The sequence below is a fragment of the Pygoscelis adeliae genome, unplaced genomic scaffold (assembly GCF_000699105.1).
Source record: "Pygoscelis adeliae isolate BGI_AS28 unplaced genomic scaffold, ASM69910v1 Scaffold347, whole genome shotgun sequence".
Classification (NCBI taxonomy): domain Eukaryota; kingdom Metazoa; phylum Chordata; class Aves; order Sphenisciformes; family Spheniscidae; genus Pygoscelis; species Pygoscelis adeliae.
This window is the reverse complement of record NW_008825158.1, coordinates 409796-431302: the sequence shown is the minus strand read 5'-3', so window position 1 is coordinate 431302 and position 21507 is coordinate 409796. Positions and strand designations below refer to the sequence as shown.

The 21507-nt window shown below is 37.8% G+C and overlaps 1 protein-coding gene across 1 annotated transcript in view; it reads right to left on the bottom strand.

Moving 5' to 3' along the window:
- The window catches only part of NCOR1 (nuclear receptor corepressor 1), a 75599-nt gene extending 54438 nt beyond the window's left edge, over positions 1-21161 (bottom strand). The window contains exons 1-5 of the mRNA XM_009328641.1: positions 21088-21161; positions 7319-7496; positions 4825-4964; positions 2477-2672; positions 488-670 (exon numbers count right to left, since the gene is read on the bottom strand). Of these exons, the coding sequence (XP_009326916.1) occupies positions 488-670; positions 2477-2672; positions 4825-4964; positions 7319-7426 (627 nt within the window). The 5' untranslated portion in view covers positions 7427-7496; positions 21088-21161. The remainder of the gene's footprint in view (positions 1-487; positions 671-2476; positions 2673-4824; positions 4965-7318; positions 7497-21087) is intronic.
- Positions 21162-21507: the final 346 nt, after the last annotated feature.

Sequence of the window (21507 nt, the reverse complement as noted above, 5' to 3'; positions counted from 1 at the left end):
TGCACCCCTCCTACTACACTTTCCCCAAGGCCGACCTTAGCTCCAGATGTTAGGATCTCTTGCCCTTGTGAAAGCAGATGATCCAGGGACTTTTGTACAAGCTCTGGTTTTGGAGATGCATGCAAGGGATTCTCCCCTTGCACAGACTGCAAAAGAAGAAAGATGATAGCCTCCCCTCACCCAGCAGTCATCTTTAAAGCTGAAATTACAGTCACCGTGCCCTTGTTTCACTAGTCATCTAACAAAAGTTTAAAATATAAAGCCATCTACTGTTGGTGTTCCTATGTGGCTTTCTCCTATTTTCAAAAATGTTTAAAATTACATGATATCCAATCTATTTAAACGTTCTAACAAAATCGGATACATAACCTTCCATTTTTAACTTGTTCGTTTGGTTCACGTAACCAAAAAATTCACCACCAACAAATGAAGTTTTTCCACACCTTTTTCATTGGCAGGTAACAACAGTAGTGTCTGCTATGCTTACTTGCTTTTTCTTCAGTTTAAGGATTTGCTGTTCGACTTTTGCAATTTCGCGATCTACACGGTCCATGCTCTGTATCAATTCTTCCTTTGACAGCTTTGAAGGTGAAGCATTTTGGTCCTCCCCACAAGGCTGACCAGAAATTGGAGAAGATGGTCCCTCATGCTTTCCTCCAAAAGCCGGGTCCTTTTGTGGGGACAGGAGGGGGGGGGGAGGTTGAGAGAAATCAGTCATATTGATAACATGTGAATGAGTGTTCAGTAATCGAACTTGCATGCATGAATTAAAAAGAATTTCCAGTTATCTATATCTCTGTTGAGGAGCTATCTAAGTTAAAGTTTAATATTTCAGTTTGTTAATGCTCTAAATATTTTAGAATTAACTGAAAGCCCATTTATGATACTATAATTTCAAAGTCCACCTTTAAAAATAACAGCACAGTTCAATATTTACCTTGAAACCAAAATAAGATCAAAACATCTCCCTTTTAAAAATATATCTTCATAAATGTAAACAGTATCTTTTATGTTTAAAGGAAAGGCTAATTGAGAGCCAATCCTCAATACTCTGCACATATATTGATGAGGATATTCTTGAAGATAACCATGACCAGCCTGGCAAAGTACATCTGGAGTTAGTTGTGGTTATACATGTTCTTTTGAACTTAACATGACTTAAGAGAAGTGATGACTTAAGAGAGGACTGGTCACTATTCATTTGGCTTTCATTTTTTTTGTCTTTTTTTTTTCCCCCCCATCTGTTTCCAAACAACATAGTTCAACGTGCTTTATGTTCTAACATCAGCACTGTTGTATCTTGTCTTTGTTTATGTCCTCAGACCATCATACTCTGTGACTACCTAGCTGGAGAACACTAGCTCAGTCATACATCCCTCATTCAAGCCAACCCGACTGAAAAAATGATGTGTCTGAACGCCACTTCTCCTCTAGGTAATACTAGGCTGTATTTCTACACTGAGACAGTAGATTTCTATATGTAGCGCCTGGATAAAAATTCAGTTACATGCAAGCAAGTTAACATAGCATGCCTTAGCTCAGTTTCTCCAACCCCCTTTGATTTTATCTTTGCTATGCAACACAGCAAATTACTAAGAAATCACATGCTATCATCACATGCTATCATAATTTTACTTTACTTCACAGACAGTTTATTCACATGATAAAAGGAATGGTAGAGAGAAGGCAAGACAAATAATCAACTTCTAAAAAAATCTGGTGCCTATTAGCTTTTGAATCCATACAGTGAATTTTTTCTTTAAATGATCTGAGTTTAGAAACTTGAGCACTCACCTTCAGAATTCACACCCACTATGCACCACCTTTTTGGTGTGTGAGTCTGTGTGCTTGTGTGCGTGCATGAGAGAAGATATTAAATATTCATTTAAGAGACATTTGTCTGCTCTGTACAAATTGCTCTAATCAATACTCAGTTTCTACAATAGAAAATATCCACACCAAACTAGATTGCCCTAGATTTACCCAGAATGAGACAGTGACAAGTATAATTAGTGTTATGTAAATAAGCAGATTCATTTCAAATGCTTAAAAGGGAGAGGGGGTGGAGGGGAGTACTTTGACCATTCAGTACAAATATTCACTACACCAAAAAAAATGGATTTGTATGCATTTGCCAGCAGCTTTCAATTGAAAAGCAGAAATATTTTATGTACTGTACTATAATAATTTTGCAACTGAGATTTTAATGACTTTAATGCCACTACACTACTGACTGTAGTGGCAACTCAGAACTCCGGTCTCTTTACTGTGTTTGAGGCAGACTTACCTTCTTCTTGTTTTTATGAAAGAGTAACACTGACTCATGATCACAGTTTGTGATAACGTGTAAAAATAAATTTCTGGGATTAAAGAATGAACCTAAACAAATAAAAAATTACCTAACAGAAAAAAATCTATTAGCTCACTGCAACATAGGAAGTTACACCTTCAGCATCATAACAGAAAATGGCTTTACCTTCTTAATATCCGCAGATCTCAACCCTTCCTGCAGAGGATGTACTAAAGGCAAGACAGTAGCTGCACTGACACGCTGAAAATGGGAATCAGAGACTTGTTCAAGACGTGGTCGCTTAGATTCCAGTGAATCATGATCTGTCTGAGATGGACCTGGATGAAATTGCTGTTCATATCCAGTTCTCCTTTCCTGAGGCCTAATATACAGAAGAGAGAAACTATTACAATATACATTTTCTGTACAAGGAAACTGTTTGGTGTTCCTCAACCCTTTTCAAATATACAGGAGATGCAATTTAGCGAAGCTCCTTCTAAACAGTAAGGCAGACAAATGTTTTTAAGTTTGATCTTCGAAAATACAACAGTTAAAATCCATTGAAAAAGAGAAAGTTAACGTGAATCTTAAGATACTGTTTAAACGCATGCCTATCATTACAAACCCTTAAAGAAACTTACCACTGCTACAATGATATTGTTCAAATCAAAGCTCTGATTCAAATTATAAACACAAAAAAAATCCATGAGATAAATATAGTACTGTATTCCACTGAACACAGATGGCCACAACAGCTCCATTATTTCCTTTTTGCAGTCAAATAATTTTTAAATATACACAGAATGCTTGAAATGAGCCATGAGTCTATTTAGAACCTGATCTCTACTAAAATACTACTATGTGACAGAAACAGTCATTGATTCAATCCATGAGTCATTTAAAAACTCCTCCTTCTTAGAAAAAAATGCAGAAGAACAGTATCACTAGCTTCTTTACAGTGCAATGCACAGGATGTCCATAGACCGTCATATGCTTCAACATCTTCCTATGAAGTGCCACTGAAGAGATGACAGTAGTTTCCTGTATTTTGCCAGAACTACTGAATAAGCTTTTACAAATTTACAATGCGGGGGGTGATTTACTTCTGCCATAAACTGAAGTTTTGAGAACTCTAAAAGCTACTATGATTCTCAGCACTAAAATAGAGCCTCACTGACATTTTGGTGACAAGATGAAGGCAACATGCAAGCCCCAGATTTCACTATCATCAAGTTATTTCTGGGAATATTCTAATGAGATTTTAAACTAGACTGGTATTTACATAACATTCATTACTGATATTTCTTCAGAACCGGATACCTCCCTTACAGCCAAAATAAACTGCTAGCAGTAATCCAGCATATAAAGTTGCTCCTAGCAGATAAAAGTCCAAGGAAAAAAAAGGTTGTTACAAGCAATAACACTTGCTTACAACTGTACATCAGCATACTAATATGCTGAAGAATTGAGGTGCATAAATCATATAGTAACCTCTCCCCTAAACAGAAGCATATTCCTGCTAACTTACTACAACCCCGTTAATCTTATTCTGATCTGTAGAGGGTTTTTAATTTCTAAATTTGGTTTTCAAAGTACATTCAATATGGTTCAGGAATATAGTTAAATGATGTTTAATACAGTCCGAAAACTTTCTTGAATCTATCAACCTTACAGTAATATTAAGGTACATTTGAACATTCATCAGTATCCACCATGAAGTAACCTATTTTACCGAGAAGTAAGATATTACCAATCTGAAACTAAATTACAACATATGATTCACTGTATTTGTCCACTATACTTGTCCTCAGTTAACCTACTGGACCCAGATCAGTTGCATCTACTTACAGAGGCAGGAATGGTACACGAGACTGACAAAAAGGGTATTTAGAACAAATGATATGAAGATGTCAAGTGTCTTGCCAAAAGTAGCATACACTGATTTGGTCCTCTGTGCCTAGAAGTCCATTCTGTGCCACATTTCAGTGTTTTACAATTCTTACAACTAAAATACCCAATTAGCTCTGTTGTTTCGTACTTGCCCAGCCACACAGATACCATCTGTTGAATAAGCAAACCTGTCATATTTCCTAGATTAGGCAATATTCATACTGTAACAAGTCTCGCACTTGTTGCTTCTACTCGGCAAGATTAAATTATCCAAAGTTACGAACTTTATACACTTTTAGCCTAAACAGCATTAAAAAGTTTGCAATATGCACTTAGATTCTCAGAAGCTTAGTGACAGTGTTGTCAGGAGAGGTGTGGGAAAAGCGAAGCAGATTGTCACTTCCTGTCTGAAACAAATATATTAGTTAAGCCAAAGGGACTGAGGAATTGCACAAGAGCTACAGCACTCAAACGCAGGAGACCGACACTGTTACAACAATGGAGCACCAATTAATAAAGTCAAGTACTTAGGCAAAAACTGTGAAACTCGAAAACCTTTATATTCAAAAGTTAAAACTAACTTTACAGAAAGCACAGACTAATAGAAGATTCCTGTTCACATACTTCGAAAACAGCATCCTCACCTGTCAGAGCCTGGGTGAAATTCAGAAAGCAAGGAAGGCCTGCGCCGCAGTTGCTGCTGCTGTTGCTGCTGCTGCTGCAAGAGCTGGGTTGCCTGACTGACTTCCAGGTGAGACGAACGATAATCGGGAACCGCAAATTCCTAAACGAAACACGCCTCTGATGTTAACAAGAACAAAGGTGCAGAAGACAGGATCAAAAGCATTTGGTGTCACGGAATGGGCATTTCCAAAGTTATTAAATACAGACCAAGACCAGATCACCAAAGCCTTATTCCAACTCAGAAAATAAGTTTGTAAATGGCAGATCTAAGTTTTAAAAGAACTTTAAAGAGACTAAATACTTATGCTAAGAATTCCACCTAGCTTATTAACAACTTCTAACAAAACACATATGAGTCAGCAGCAGAAAAATAACCTTTAAAAAAAATATCCTTTAAAATCAATTTTGCACATCCAACTACAAAGTGGTAAACTGAGAATGCATTTCAGCAACCCCGAGGCAATTCCTTCTGTTATCATCTCAAGACATTTTTATATCAGACACCATTAATTAGGACTAAGAGTCAGAAAAGATGCATCTTCTGACCGATATAATTTATTATCGAAGTGAGGTACAAGACAATTTATTTGTATATAGGGGTCTTCGACCACTTGCTTTTAAAAATTATATGCAGCAGGCATTAACTGAAGAGAAGCTCTGCAAGACACACAATAGGTCATTATCCGTAAGATTTAGTTTTTACAAATTATCTAAAAATAAATATGGAGCAAGGCAAAAAGCTGCAATTCTTGAATTTCCTTTTGCAAACATGTAAGTAGAAGAAAAAAAATCTAAAGAATCTGTAGCAGGAGGAGAATTTCATTAAAATGATGTAAACCTGAGCTGTTCTAAAGCCAACAGCTAGTCCTCCACAGCCTACCATGCCATACAGAGCACAGGATGGCAGAATAAGTGCTTGGAAGAAATGACCAAGTAGGAGATTCTTAGAAATCCATTACCCCAATTCTGGCTAGCAGAACACAGCTAGCTCGAAGCACTAGTACAGCTGCTTCAGAAAAAATTCAGAGCATAATACAAGTTTTTACATTTCAGATTCACATTCTCCACCTTGCACGCAGATTTTGTCAAGAACTACATTTAGCTTATAGATAATTTAGCCCAATACTCCTTACACAGAAGAAGGAAAGATGACTATGGGTTCACTTCTTACGCTCCTGGGCCTAATAGGAGATTAATGCCCCATAAAAATTTAGCACCCACAAATGCCCCAAGAGCCCAGTCTCTCAAAGGATTTGTTACACCCAGAACACTGCATTCATATTAAATGAATACTAACTGCAGACAGGTTATTTGCATATTCTTGGAAAATTACTGCTATGAATGCATATGGACTCAGACACACTTAGTTGGCCAAATTTAATATGATGACTAAACATTAATAAATTAAAGCAAAACTACAACAAAAGTTTATGAACACAAACCCTAGTGAATTTATTCAAACTACGAGAAACCAATGATAAAAACAGGAAGTTTAATTAATTTTCTCCGCGACAGAGATACAGAATTATAAAACTCAGTTTTCTGTCAAAAAACAAGTAAAAAAGCAGATACGTATATAATCTTGAAGAAGCAAAATGCAGTGCTTTCAGGAAAAAAAAGGAGGGGAAAACAAAACAAACCACCCCACAACTATTTACCTAAGCAACACTGGCAGCAGTTCTCCTCAGCAGACAAAACACTTCCTTTGCCACTTCGAGCATTTCTTTATATTTGATTTTTCAACATTAAAAGAGTAGAGGAAATAAGAATCAAAAAGACTCAATCTCTTGCGAAGACAGGATTCTCAATGTACAGTCTTTAAGACAGGTCATTTCTAAAGAAGTGTTTTGCCAGTTTGGGCAGATTTACAAATGTTAAATAATAGGAAATATTGACAAGCTGACAAGCTGTAGTGTTTTATTTAGGATACCTTCACAGTTTTGCAGAGCATTTTTTAATACTAGTCTATGTAAAAAGAAAGAAGGGGTAAAAAAAAAAACCAAGCAAAAACTTTAAAAAGCCAAAATTGCAGCCAATGGTAGTCAGGGATTTTAATAATTTCAGCTACAGCATTGCAGGAAAGCATAATTCAACAGCTAATTATATCCTTTCAAGGTAATACTTCAGAAGGAACCGAGGAGCAGTACATGGCTACAGATTATACTTCCCAGAAGTTACATCATAGTCAGACCCTCATTCAAAGACACTATATACTTGAATAAGTAGACCCATCAGCCTTAACGCAAGAGCCAAACTCCAAAGGCACAAACAACATTGCTATACAGATTTCCCCAGTCAGTTTTAACTGGGCATATTGGTCTGCAGCTCCACTGTTTTCAAATGTGAACGACTTGTATTACGTTAGTGTGCCAAATGGGATTTTTTTTTTTTTTTTTTTAAACCAAACACCCGAATTATACTCTTGCTAGATTTGTAACCCTCATGTCTCCTTACCTGCTGGTGTCGGGTGCTAGGGAAGGTGTACTGGACAGAGTGAGTAGGATAACGACTCTGTTCTGTGCTGAATGCTCCTTGGTTAGGAGGGTAGCCTGAACTTGACATTATCAGAGAAGAAGTCTTCACAAAGCTGTGAGATCAAGACCAGCAAGCAATCATGTTTCTAGGAAACCGCCTAAAGGAAAAAAGATCACTGATAAGCACTGAAGTACCAGATGTACTCACAATACATTACAGCCATAGTCACCTAAGCAAAACAACCATTACCAGTAAAAGCTTTTTCCTGATGTATTTATTTAATAGGTTACTCTAGTCTGAAACATGTTAACAGGTCTTAAATGGGCTCAAAATGAGACATGTCAGCATTGTCTATACAAAGATTTGAGGATTATATTGTCAGAATACATCATTTTACCAGTTACCAGTTCAATTAGGAGGATTTTAAAAGACAAGTAGGTCACTTTAAATAGGTGTTAAAGAGGTTATACTAGTCTATAGATGGACTCTTTATTTACAGTAAATTTCTTTAGCACAACGTGAAGTTCACTTTCATTTCTTCTACAGAGTTTTTGGATTCTACGAACTGTTTCTTACTTTCAGATTCAGGTAGTCTTAGGGCTGCTTTACTCAATGCCACCTACAGTTCATTAAACCACAGTGTATCAATCAGGACCTAAAATATATTACCATCTAACAGCAGCTTTACAGAAGTAGTTAAAAAAGGCAGTCACAAAGAAAAAAAACCCCCACACTATTTCAATTGACAGCATAGTTTGTCTCACATGGGATGCCAGAAACTGAATATACTATGAAGCCTTAAAACAATCCTGCTTAGTTGACATTCGATGACTACTTTGCCTCTATTGTATTCTCCAACTACAGATTAACAGCAAACACTGAAATGCATACTGATCTGGGGAAGATTTTAAGTACTGAAAAAATCCAGACAAGTTCACTAACAAAGTCCGAGCATCTATGAAGCTGTGTATAGTTTCAGCTGCTGAAGATCAGAAGACATTGATTAAACACTGCGCCCATCAGTGCTTTGAGCAGGTAAATTATGGCTCTAACCAAAAAAGCAGGACATATATATTTTTTAAACACGAGCTATCAGAGAGAAATATCTCAAAAGATGTAATCTTTGGAGCCTTTGTATTAAGTAGAGAATTCTGCTGGACCTGAGGCAAATTCTCAACCTCTGGTCCAGAGCCTAGCAGACATATCAGACCTTCAAATAAAGTAACTGTTGATCCCTGCCTAGATGGCTTCATTTCAAAGTGCATTAATCTTCAGCCTTTCACAAACATCACATGTAAAGTTATACTTCTGAACTGCATTTTCCATTAACAGTCAATAGACAAAATCAGCTCAGGAAAGGATCAGACACAGCAAGCTATACAAACAGATCTTAAAGTTTATCCAACGTATTTTAGCATTCCTGTTCTGTTTGGGGTTTTTTCCCCACCTCTCCATCAAACAAAGCAAGCTTTACATGTTGGACTATCAGAATAATGAGACAAATTTAGATTTACCTCTTAAACCTGATTTTCAGATATGAAAAATTAAAGAAAAAACTATACAGTTTCTCTTTCAAAGCAATACTACAGATCACTAGTTGTGTGCTTTACAGTACCTATATATCTATTATAGTACCTATAATTCATATCCAAGTGACAAGTTCTAACATAGAATTCTTCACCACAACATTTATTATACTTCATCATTCATACTGCATTCATTGGAGTACATCTTTACCAACTATGTGATGGTCTAATAGGTCTGAGTCATATCTACTCCATTTAATCAAGAAACAGTGTCACAGAGCAAGCAGTTTTAGCTAACATACATTGTGCTAGTTAGCTGCAAGCTATAGTACCTGAACACTCAAACGTATTCCTAAGTCCAAGCTACAGCAAAAAAACCTTTGATTTTTCTCTCTTAACTTCCATGCAAGTCCATGTAAAACCATGGCATATAGCTGTCAGCCCAGTCAAACGTTTACTAATGTGATAACTACTCCCATCACAGGCTGGTGAACATTTATTATTAAATGAACAACTGGCTCCATGGTATAAGGTTGCTCCAACAATTTAAGGTTACAAAAGTACAAATCTTGGTTTGATGAATTGCTGATGCCCTAACTTGTGCTTCCTCACCAGCTTCGTATGCAGTCTTCATAAATATGTGGAAGATGACTAACTGGATTTTACATATATGTATGTCTCTTACACCTTCAAAACTTTAGTGAGGAATAAAGACAGTAATACTGGATCTGATCAAAGCTCCTTTAGCCCAATATACTGCAACTGACGATGGCCAGCAGCAGGCATTTAGGGAGCACATACCAGTACTTTCCCAACAAACTCTCCAGCCTTCTAGTGGCTCCCCGAGACACAGCTTGTGGCTCAGGGATTCCTTGAGTCAGAGCCTTTCTGTTTAAGATTTCTTAATGGCTTTCTCTTCCATTGGTTTGTCCAGCTGTTTTCCGAACTAGTATAAACTCTCAGCGTTCACAACTGTTTGTTGCAAGAAATTCTACAGTTTAGTGGCATTTCTCATGAGAAACCACCAGTTTTTGTTCGCTCTGGACCTGCTACCTTCCTTTGATATCTCTAGTTTTCGCATTGCAACAGACCAAACATGTATTTCATATTCTTTTTTTCCCCATTGCACATATGATTCTGTGGACTTCTATCATATCCCTTCAGCTTTATCTTTTCTATGCTGAAGAATCCTAGTTTACTTGGCTGTTCCTTGTCAACCACTTCCAAACCTTCTCTAGTTCTGTGACACCTATTCTGAGGCATAGGGAGCCAGAAACATACACCAAATTCTGCGAAAGTATCAATAAATACTCATCCTGTTCTTACTCTCTTCCCTGACATGCTGACCACTGTCAGGTAGATCTGAAGAACCTGGGGATGCAGAGGGGATCAGGAGAGCAACCACTTGAAAATCACACACAAATATAGGCCAACTACTGCATTATTCAAGGTCCTTTCTAGTTTCTCTCTGTCAAGCTACGTCTTCTCCTTATTTTCTCAATATTCAGTCAAACCCGCAAGGTGATCATTAACCCAGGTTGATGTTCAATCCACACTCACTTCGTATGATGCTATAAAAGGCTGTTTCTCCATTCCCAAGAACTTTAGTGTTCAGATTGTTGGGTTTGTGTTAGGACTGTTGGTCTTGAAGTCTTCATTGATATAAGAATCTTTCACAACTAACAGCAATGAGAGGTCCTGACCGTCTCTCCAGATTCTGTGCTAGACGTGGGAAGATGAGGGGGAGGAGCACGGCACGGCGCACAAGCATGAACATCCTTCATCCATCCAGCAATGTTAACTCAAACCCCATGTCTCATAACCTACAAGTTTTACATAATACATATGAAAACATTCAGTCTAACGGCCTTCCTACTGAGAACTGCAAGTATGATCATGTTTGCAGCACCATAATAATAAAAAAAAAAAGTGAAACAAAGAAAAGCTGCCAACAGAGGAAGGCAACAGAAACAGCATTAGAGGTTATAATTGTGTTCAATAAGAGAGATGGGAAGTGAAGAGAGGGAAAAAAGAAAATATGAAGTTATCAATGGTGGGGGTGCATTCTCCTTCCTCCCCGAGGGAACTGACACAACAGCAGGAAGAGATAAGGGCAGTAACAGTAGAGGAAAATAACATGGTTACATATTGGCAATTACAAGGTAGGGAGGGAACTAAAGGATGGGGATTCTGCATAGGATCTCATTTCTTTCAAGACAAAATCAACACTGTAGTACAACAACACGTAAAATGATATCAAAGTACAATATTCCTTCCATCTAAGCCTCCTTTTCTTGTTAGACATTTACGTGTGCCTGCATGCTCTCCTAATTTGACCTCTCTACATGCCCTGCAGACCCCATCTTATCTCCCAGTCTCCTACAGTATGAGCTTGTTTACACTCTCTGCCGTATGGGGGGGAGGGAGTTTTGCCAATATTTGCCTGTAGAATTACCACCAATATTCTGCTCATCTCTCCCTGTCTTACTACCTTAATTCTGCAATTGTGGATGTAAATACTTGACTTCAACTCTTATTTCTCTGCAGGCAACCTTATGACCTTTCATCTAAAAGCATCTGCCTCTCTCTTCAGCATCTGCTCACATATATCCAGCAGACACAGATTATTCTTCATCAATCTATTTCTTGGTCAGTGAGGGCAATGCCAGCTTCCTGCTGTAACCTCTCCAAGTTCCAAACGTTCAGATTACGTTTAAATACGGCAGTCTTTTCACATAAAATTGTGACTGTGTGTGTAGACTGTAAACAATCACATCCGGGCTTTCCTCACTGCTGTATCCTTCCTTTAGTCACGACAAACTTCGTCTAGCTCCACTCAAATCCAGTCAGAATCCTCCTTTAAAGTTCCTCGCTATTAATTCTCTCTGCCTCTCCAATCCTTCCACTGGTTCCCTCTTCTCTGCCAGAACAGAAGCTGCTCATCTTCATTTTCAGCACCCTTGACAAAGTACGATAGAAGAAATCAACTTCCAACTCTGCTCAGTCAACGACAGCAAGATTCTATTTTTTAGACAAGTATTTTCATACCTTTCCATGTTATTCTGCAAATTTCAGAGGTTTCTCATATAAACATTTATAAGAACTGTTACAGACTTTGGAATTCTGCCTTAAATGTCTCACAAAGATAAAGTTAGGTCATGAATACTTTCACACAACTGCCAACCAGGCTGGCAAATTATCTGTCTCGCTGAATACTGACAATTAGAAGGGGCAGAAAGAAATATTTCTTGTACTTCAGAACCCAGTCTGTTCTGCTATATGTCCCACTTCACTGACATTCCCAGACTGTGGTAAAACATAAGGGATGGGGAAACCCAGCAGTGTCAAACAGATAATATTAAAAAAAAAAAAAAATTACAGGAGAAGTAGGAGCAAAAAGTCAAAGAAGAAACTGTTATGTCTGAAGATACCTAGCTGAGAAAAAGCAGTGACGAGAGAGTAACAGTTTCAGGAACTGTGAAGAGATACTCGGCCCTGTGTTAATTTGACCTTCTCAGGCAAGGAAATAATTTAACAATGTTTATTTCTAAAGGTATGACAATATTTTTCTCTTTGGCCAGCTCAAACTACTGAACAGGTCTGATTCAGTCTTCCCCTCAAAAGCTACTGTTCGCACTTACATTTGTCATATGTAGAGAATTTTGAGTAAGTTACAAATCATTTAGAACTGGGTATTATAATGGCAACAGTCATAGCATAATTTCAGATTTGGTTTCTATGAGGCAATACTAATTTGAACAATCTCTCTTCATCGCCAGATCTCAAAATGCTTCAGAAAGAAGCAGAAGTACGTGCTATCTTCAGTATATACATGGGAAAATGAGTCACAGAAAGGTTAAGAAATCTATCAAAGACTACCCAGGAAATAGTCAATGACTGAATTGGAAATAAGACTCAAGTCTTGCAGCACTTTAAGCAGCCAAAAGCTAGCGCTGCCTGAGAAAATCTGTTCTTCACTCGGGAAAATACAGCGGGTTAAGATCTGTGACTATTTTTAGCAGGTCAGTTCCCCAAAACCGTTCAATGCATGGCCACGCAAATGTTTACGCCAGCAGAAGGGAAGGGGTCAAGAGGCCAGAAGGACAGTGGAGGCACCTACTCGCTGTTTGTGGAACCACGGCCCTGCTTGCTGGAATACCCTGTCTCCTACTCTTACATTCACCTTCAGGGATTAAAGACCAGTCTCATGGGTAGACTCAGTTTTTCTTCACATATACGAAACAAGCTAACACTTTTGCATTTAGAGTAATTTTCATGCCATCTTGAAGTACTTAACCAACATTTGCTAATTACATTTCACATCCTTTTGGGAATTTTCCTCATCTTGTTTTTGAGCAAACTAAGTGTGATATAAAGAGTGCAAAAAATTAGATTACAGTCATATAAAGCTTAAACTGAGTTGAGGGATTTTGTTTTTAAATCAGCAGCATTAGTAAATTGAGCTCTGATGTAACTAACCTATGGCAGAACAAGGAAGGCTCTGCCTTATGCAGGGGATCTACAATGAACCACAAAATTAATTCAGGGATATTTATTGAAAGTTTACTCTGGTGAGAAAAATGAAGAGGAAGGGACTGTTTCAGCAGTGGTTAGAAAACCTTTATCCAAAGCACGATAACAATACTTGTGAATAATTCTTCCTGAGATTTCACTTTATAAAAGGTAATGAAACAATCTCATGGAAAAAAAACAAAACAAAGCAGGCCATATTTAAGGACCAACCTATTAAACCACAGTAACTAGATTTCATGAATTAAAGACCTGTGTCTGTACCTTCAAGACACAACGCTCTAACTCACATACAATAACACAAAATTGCAAGTTGAGATTCATGTAAGTAAAATCCTTCAAGTATATTGCTAGATTTGCAAAACAAATCTTCCTAGTGGTATTGTTATTTTGTCAGATAATCATAAATCTGTTCAAACACCCAAGCAAAAACATAAAATTTGCATCTTGGGGATATTCCACACACAAAAAAATACTAACGTACATTTCTGACAGATTTCTAAAAATAGCTTAATGGATCCAACCTCCATATAAAAAGTTACTTTATTCAAACTAATAGACACAGTAAAAGGCTAAGTATTACTTACCATCTAAAGCTCCAATGCTCAGAAAATTAAGAGTACTGCTACAAGCTAGGACTGACTTAGCAGTCTAAAAGTCTTAACTACAAAAGTACTAGACACTTCAAGAGCAGTTATTCACCCTTCAGTCACTGCCGTAATGTCCAATTATCAGCATAGTCATATGACAGTTATTCAGAAAAACAACAATGAAAAAATTTAGTGATAAAGAATTTTGGGTTCAAACTGATCTATGTTAACCCTTCAAGTCTAATTATACAAAGTTCTGCAAAGTATTGTGGAATGGGATGGTAAGTGAGAAAATTAGCTACAGGATCATTAGATAGGACAATCCTAAAAGATACAGGGTTTTCGTTCAAGAACCTACCAGAAGGTTAACGCCCAAGCAGATTTAAGAGAATTTTGTGCTTTAAAACAAGAATTGAAGGAAGTGTATGCCAGCTACAATATCCAAGCTTACAGGTGTGCTTGTAAGTATGAAAATCTGTTGGGCATACTCCCCAAAAGATGAAAGATTCTTTGCATGCTACAAGCAAAAAATGTTAATAGGTCAACACTGAAATTAAAGACAATTTAAGTAACGGCTATTTAAACACATTCCATAACACCGCGCTTCCCGTTTTTGCAGAACGGAGACATCAACCTCAAAGCTCAGGACCTCTTCCACAATTTCTTTAATCTTTTTCCACTCAGTCTTATGCTGCAGAACACTCTTGTAGAGAAGCTTGTAGTGAAAGCATATGGGCATATGCTATTAGAATGAATAGAAACAATGAACATATTTTCTCCAAGCTGAGAACAACTAACTGCTGAATTTTCCATGACAATTCCGCATGTGCAAATGCCTTTTCTTCTTCTGTGACAGACATTTGAAATATACCATAAATTCCTGAGAACTTTAATCTCACGTAGTTGCACTCCCTCTACTCACAAGGTTATTGACATAAAAATTGTTTTTTCTATCCCTGCTAGAAATACAGTAAAAAAAAAAATCAACATCTGTAAGGCTGTGTTTTACTAGCAACACTAAATAACATTTTCCCCATTAATTATTAACGTGATATGAATCAAGCCATAAATACAGCAATGGGGGTATTTGAAAAAAGACGCTAAGAAAAGCCCAAACATCTGAATTTGACCCTTCTCACACCCTGAAATTTCCACTAGCGTACAATACGGTCTCATTTCTGAACGTCCAAAGCATTAACTCACAATTATGCTATACAGCGCCTGACTCACATTCTACATGACATGGAAGCATGGTATACTTTAATTTAGCCAATTACAGAAGTGACAGGAGTCAAAGAGCATTACAGCAGTCAATTCAAGATGTCACATTTACTCTATACTAGCATGACTTTTCCATTTGCATCAAGATAGCTAAAAAATTAAAATAGGATTTTATATTTCAAATTCTAATAGAAAAAGATTTTCCATTATGAGACTATCAACTCCTTAAAGTATTTAAGTAATAGCTTTTGGAACATTAAACATTAAATAAGTATTAGAAGAGTACTTAAAAATTATTTTTGTTGCCATTCCAAAAGGTTAATAATGGTTGCATACTTGCATATGCAATTTACAACCAAAATGTTGCCAAATCTCAGGATTACATTGTTATACTTCATCTTTAAATAACCGTTTCTCTCTCCTGCTAGGTAACTACACATACAAATAGAATTTGTGCTCTACCAAAATGGGCTCGATCAAATTCAGCTGACAAGATACTCTTCTCCAGGAAATTCTATTTTAATCTCTCCTGTAATTTATGAGCTTAAAGAAAAGTTGCTAATGCATGATATCAAGATCCAGGCTATACACAACTTTGCTGTATTATACAGGGGATCATAACAGCTAAAACTAAGACTGTGTTAACATCTTGGGAAGTTTCTAATCAACTACCCACTTGCCTCACAAAAAAAAGGGGTGCTGAGTGCATACATTTCAAATAAAAGTACATATTTTCAGCATCTACTCACCAGTTAACACACTAACACACCGGGGTAACAGAGAATCCCTGAGGGAGGAAACCTCCTCTTCTGAGTTTTATCGACGAATAGCACCTACTAATTGTGAAAGAGCCTATCCAGCTCTCTTCTGCCAAGGAGGGTCACAGTCACACCAGAATTGTCCAGAAGAGGTAGGAGGAAGTCCTCCATTCAGAAATGGAAAAGAAGAATGTAGACATTTCCTTGACTAAAACCGCTGAGCAATGATTTAAACCAAAGAAGGGTACAAACCTTAGAAAGGTTTTTTTGGTTTTAAAAGTATATCATAGAAAAGTAGACAGTTTGTATTCTAAAGACATCTAAACCATATTTTGGTTTTCCTAGCAACAGCAGATTCTCGTTCCTAGTTGTCCCAATATAGCAAATAGCATGCAGTTAACGTACACCACAGAAAATTTTCATAAGCCAAAGACCAGAAACCAAAGCTACAGAATTGAATGTCCAAAGCAAACCCTACAAAGTCCAAACAGTGCGCAGATAAGGTCTCTCATTCACAAGGGGAAACAGCCTTTTTCCCCGAGATAACTGCAGCAGTTCCCAAACCCCAGACATCCACCTTACCCCTTTTGAAGGACCCCATCCCTGCCACAGGGGTAATTCAACCTGTTATGAAACATCAACTGAAGTATTCAAACTTCACCCACAAAACTATAAGGTGAAACAGAAACCAACCCAAGCATCCTCCAATGTACTAGTTTGTAGCGTGCAAGAGGTTCAAGAGATGCTATGCAAACAGCGGTAACAAGAACTACGACGACCTTCCTCGGCAAGTCATCCTCACTCATGAGTCAGTGCCCAACAACTCACTGAGGTTTACTCGAATTCACCTATTTCCTCCCATTTCACCTAAGATTTAGAAATAACCATCATGATCTCAAACTTCACATATATCATACACTATGCATAAAATATTCTTTCAAAACAGCAATTTTTGCTTCTCCATCTTGGACTGAAAGCATAGGCACTTTAAAAACAGCTACTGTACGTGAATTTATTCCTCCACTGTTAATCCATCTGCAGGTGAAACTGCTTTTGACATCATTTAACATGCCAGAAATTACGTGGTCCCAGTTTTACATTTCCAGCCTCTCCCTGTAGTTCATTCATTATCAAAAGCATATCTGTAGCGGCAGCTTTTTAAAGCAGCTTTGGTTTGGCAAAGGAAATATAACTTGACTAATCACACTGACTAAACCCATAGCTCCACAAACTACAATGTATTCTAAGAGAAACCACATACTGTAAAGAGGGGTTCAGGACAAACTATGTATCAGCCTCATCACTCTCCTTGGTTGACTGGGTTTGGATAAAATCAAGTCTAGGTTCTAGCTAAAAATACAATATGGTTAAAATAAGAGATTTTTTTTACTGCACACAAGAGCAATGTCTAGGTCTATTCAGATAGTCCAGAGGAAATGCACCAAGACCTTCTGGAAACAAAGTTTATTGTTACTACATTTATGATTAAGTTTGAGATGTTCTACTTCGCAGGGAATGCAACAATATATAAAAATGTAACTCCAGTTGAGACTCACACAAAGCCTCTAGGTCACAGAAAAAGGCGAAGAATGGAAAACATCCTGAACTACGAATGGTATAAGTAAATCTTTATATCTGTGAAAAAAAAACAACCAGAACTTCAAGGTTCTACGTATGCGTAAGTCTGATCCTTGAGACCATAGTGAAACATCAGCACCTATAGAAATAATGGCTATAATGGAACAGGTAAGTGACCATATTTATTAAGAAAGGTTTTGGGAATAACATTCCAAGAAAGCTAAACCATGAAATTACACTGATTATATGGGAGAATTCCCACCTTTCAGACACCCCTTCTCTGTCAGTACAGCATTTCGGGTAGCATAAAAACAGGAACAAGAGTTGAAGAATATGAACCTGAAACAAAACTCTACAGTGGATAACCAAGTATATACAAATTTTTTTTGATTTAAACTAATTCTTCTTCTTCCCCCTCCCCGCCCCCAACTACTATTAATGAGGTGAAGAGTACAGCTGAACTGCAATAATATATCTATCTAGTTTGCTGAACAGCACTAAGTTGTAATGAACTTACATGGGCTTAACTTTCTAACATTGACAAACAGGACAGGAATCAGTAGGTTTCCTAGCTGACTTATATTCACGTTTGTTAGACATCTTCCTTGAAACATGAATGTATTTTAATCCATTGAGGAGAGCATCCGCTTTCCAAAGCAGCCCCAGGTCCTGCCCAGGACCCCACCAGTAACAACCCAGCAGACGTTTCACGTGGAGAGCGTGGCCTGTGCCCCGCAGCCAGGGAACGCTACCGGGGCTGTTTTCAACTCTCGACGGGACAAGTGTGCCTCTGACTTCATGAAGACTACAAAGAGAATTAACCAAATGCACTTTCCCTGCAGCACAGCATAAGGCACAACTGAATGTATGGCACGAGAGGAGCTATTAAAAGAGACAGCATACTAGTTTAAGTATATTTTATACTTTACCTCATCCTTTTTCATTTATAGGCGTTCTTTCCCTCGCCATCTTTGTGAATGTATTTTCATCTTTAGTTTTACCCAAGACCAGTCACTCAACATGGACAGAATTTTTAAGACCTGGTCAACAGTTTGTCCAGGTACTCTGTCTGCATAAAAATTTCATTTCTGAATTTTTTTACTGCTGAGAGTTATGAACAATAGGATTTTTCAGAGGTGGCTGATGCATCTTTGTATCAATACAGTGTCTTAATTTTGCAGTACCCTTCGTAATCATAAGCAGGTGAAGTCACTGACTTCAAAACCACATAGACCAACATCCTCCTTAAGCCTCAAGAAAAAAAATGCATATCAAATCAGCCTGGGAGTGGCAACATTACATGAGTGGTTTAGACATGAAGCCATCCAAGGACATAGAAATCTCTCTTAGGATACTGGGAGGAAACATAGATCCAAGGTAAGATTGAGCTTTCCGTATGCACACCAACTCACAAAACTTAAGCCCCAGCAGGCCCAGACTGTGGTAGTCATTTAACAGATGGTGGATAAACACTGAACTAGCACGGAAGAGGAAAGGAACATCACAAAACATGATTACTAGATGGAAAATCATTGAAGGAGAGAGAAACTAAAATGGAAGATATATTCAGCACATTCCTGGCTATTTGCATAATTTAGAAATAGCACAAAGTAAATATTTACAGACGGCAGTCCTGCATAGGTCAGAATTTTTATCTGGAATATTTACAATAGAGAGACAAGGTAACACATTCAGTTAACAGCTTGTCATCTGAAACACTGATTCAGATTTGACTAAAGAACACAAATGACTTGAAGAGTTCAAGACTGGCATCCAGGAAACGTTTGTTTGCATTATGAAACCACTGTCTGGTTACTAGTCTGTTCTCAAGATTGTACTGTGTTGCAGTGCACCTGCACGAGGCATAGATCCCTTCCAGCTTAAACAATTGTTAAAATCTTAAATTTAAGTAGCTACGCACATTAGAACTCTGAATAATATTTTTGATCATGCAAGAAAACCTTCATTAAAACCATTTTCTAGGCAAGCGTAAAAGAAGAGGAATAAAACACTTCACCAAAACTTTGTCTGACAGCTTTGAAAAAGTTAAATGCAAGTATTAAGAACATAATACAGAAAAAAAAGAAAATCTTTCTCTCTACTACAGAAGACTTTTCCAGTTACTCTTATGCATTTAACAGTAGTTGAAGCAGAGTCAGGTTCCCTTCCCTGTGAGCATCTCTCACTCATGCTGCAACTGAAAAATGAAATAACTTAGAAGATGCAGATAGAGAACCACAAGAACTGTGGAAGGGGACTAGAGGGGGAAAATCGAAAGGAAGCTTTAGAGTCTGTCCCTACTTTTACCACAGTTTTTGAGAGTTTTCTAGATCCCTTTAGATCACAATGAAAAACACATATGCCCAGAAAGAGCAACTAAAATGAGTGGCTGTAGGAGATAAAGTGTATTTAAAATAAATCATCAGCAGCACAATGTAGAAAAGTTAATATACTCCGATTTTGTGCATGTAACTTCAATCTGGAGAGTTAATTTTAATTGATTCGTACAATAACTAACAAGCTAGAGAGAAGTAACACTTGTGGAAGCAAACACTTGTAATATCCTCTCCACATGTTAAAAAAATGCGCATTATAACTCGTAGGAAGAAGATTCCAAAATGCTGCTCCTTCCTATGTTTCAGTAACAAGTTTAGGTATTTTAGTGACCAATATCAAACAGTACATTTCAAATAGGCAAGTTATACTGCACATAAAGCACAACAGAACTTTTTTTCCTTAGCAGGCTATATTATATCGCATAGAAAAGCGATGTCAAGAAAAAATTAACCATGCTTTCGCAAAAAGGGTCACTGTAGTTGGCTTGTTTCCTCTGAACTTTTGAATCCTTGGGATAAGCGCGAAGGTCTTTCATCCCTCCCCAACACAAGACACTAGATTTCAGCTAACTAGAAATCCACTTCAAATGTTACATACTTCCTTTCCAAATGTCAAGGTTGTTTAGTTAATCAGGAATAACAACAATCTGCAGAATAAAATTCCAGTGCAAAATTGCCACAGATCTGCACGGTCCTCATGTGCAGTGACACAATGCTATGTGTACACTTATTCGGGTGCTTACGCTGTGCCCATGGCCATCCTACTTACCACAGCGGTAAAGTTTTTTAAAATAGCACTGTTTTTTTTCCCCTCAAATCATACTGCGTAGGACAAAAATCCCTACCCGAGCTCTAGGAGTTCATAACCATAGTGCTATACCTAAAAATACTGCATAATACAAGAATGCTGCCACAAAACCAAATCTTCAGAACTAGACATCCCCTTCTCGTTGTAATAAGTTGTCCTTTTTTTTTTTTTATTAGGTTATACCAATATTTACAGTCATGAAAAGGTAACATGCTTGTTAAGGCCGTATCTGTGAAACAAGAAGAAACGGGTTTTGGACAACAATAGATTGTTCAGACTACCTACTTACTTACTTAAGCCTGTGTAACACTAACAGCACATGCGTCCATCTAGAATCTTGCCTAACTGCAACCGACTTGATACCCACAGGTTTTTTTAAGTACAGAAAAATCAGTACGTACAAAGTTCTTTACCATCAAGTCAGAATAATTCTAGAAAAAGCCACTTCCATTGTGCCCTCCAGCAGCCCAGAGATGACAGAAGCTGGGGATGTTTACAGGTCCTACATGAATAATTCAGCGTCAGCATCAGCAACAACTCCCCACCACTGACAACCTCAACGTGGGGTTGGAGCAGGCGGCCGCGATGCACCTCCAACACGCGAGCTCTGAAAGCAGGACATCTTCAGAAACTAACGCACTCCTGGCCGAGCGTCCAAGTGGCCGATTTTGAAGAACTAGCCCTTTTTTTTTAATTTTTTTTTTTTAACTTGCACTTCTCCTACCTACAGGACAGGGATGAACACCCAACACACCGATGCTCCGGGATTTCTCCAAAAACTTCCCCGCAAGGGCCATGTCTCACGGCCACCCCCCGCCCCA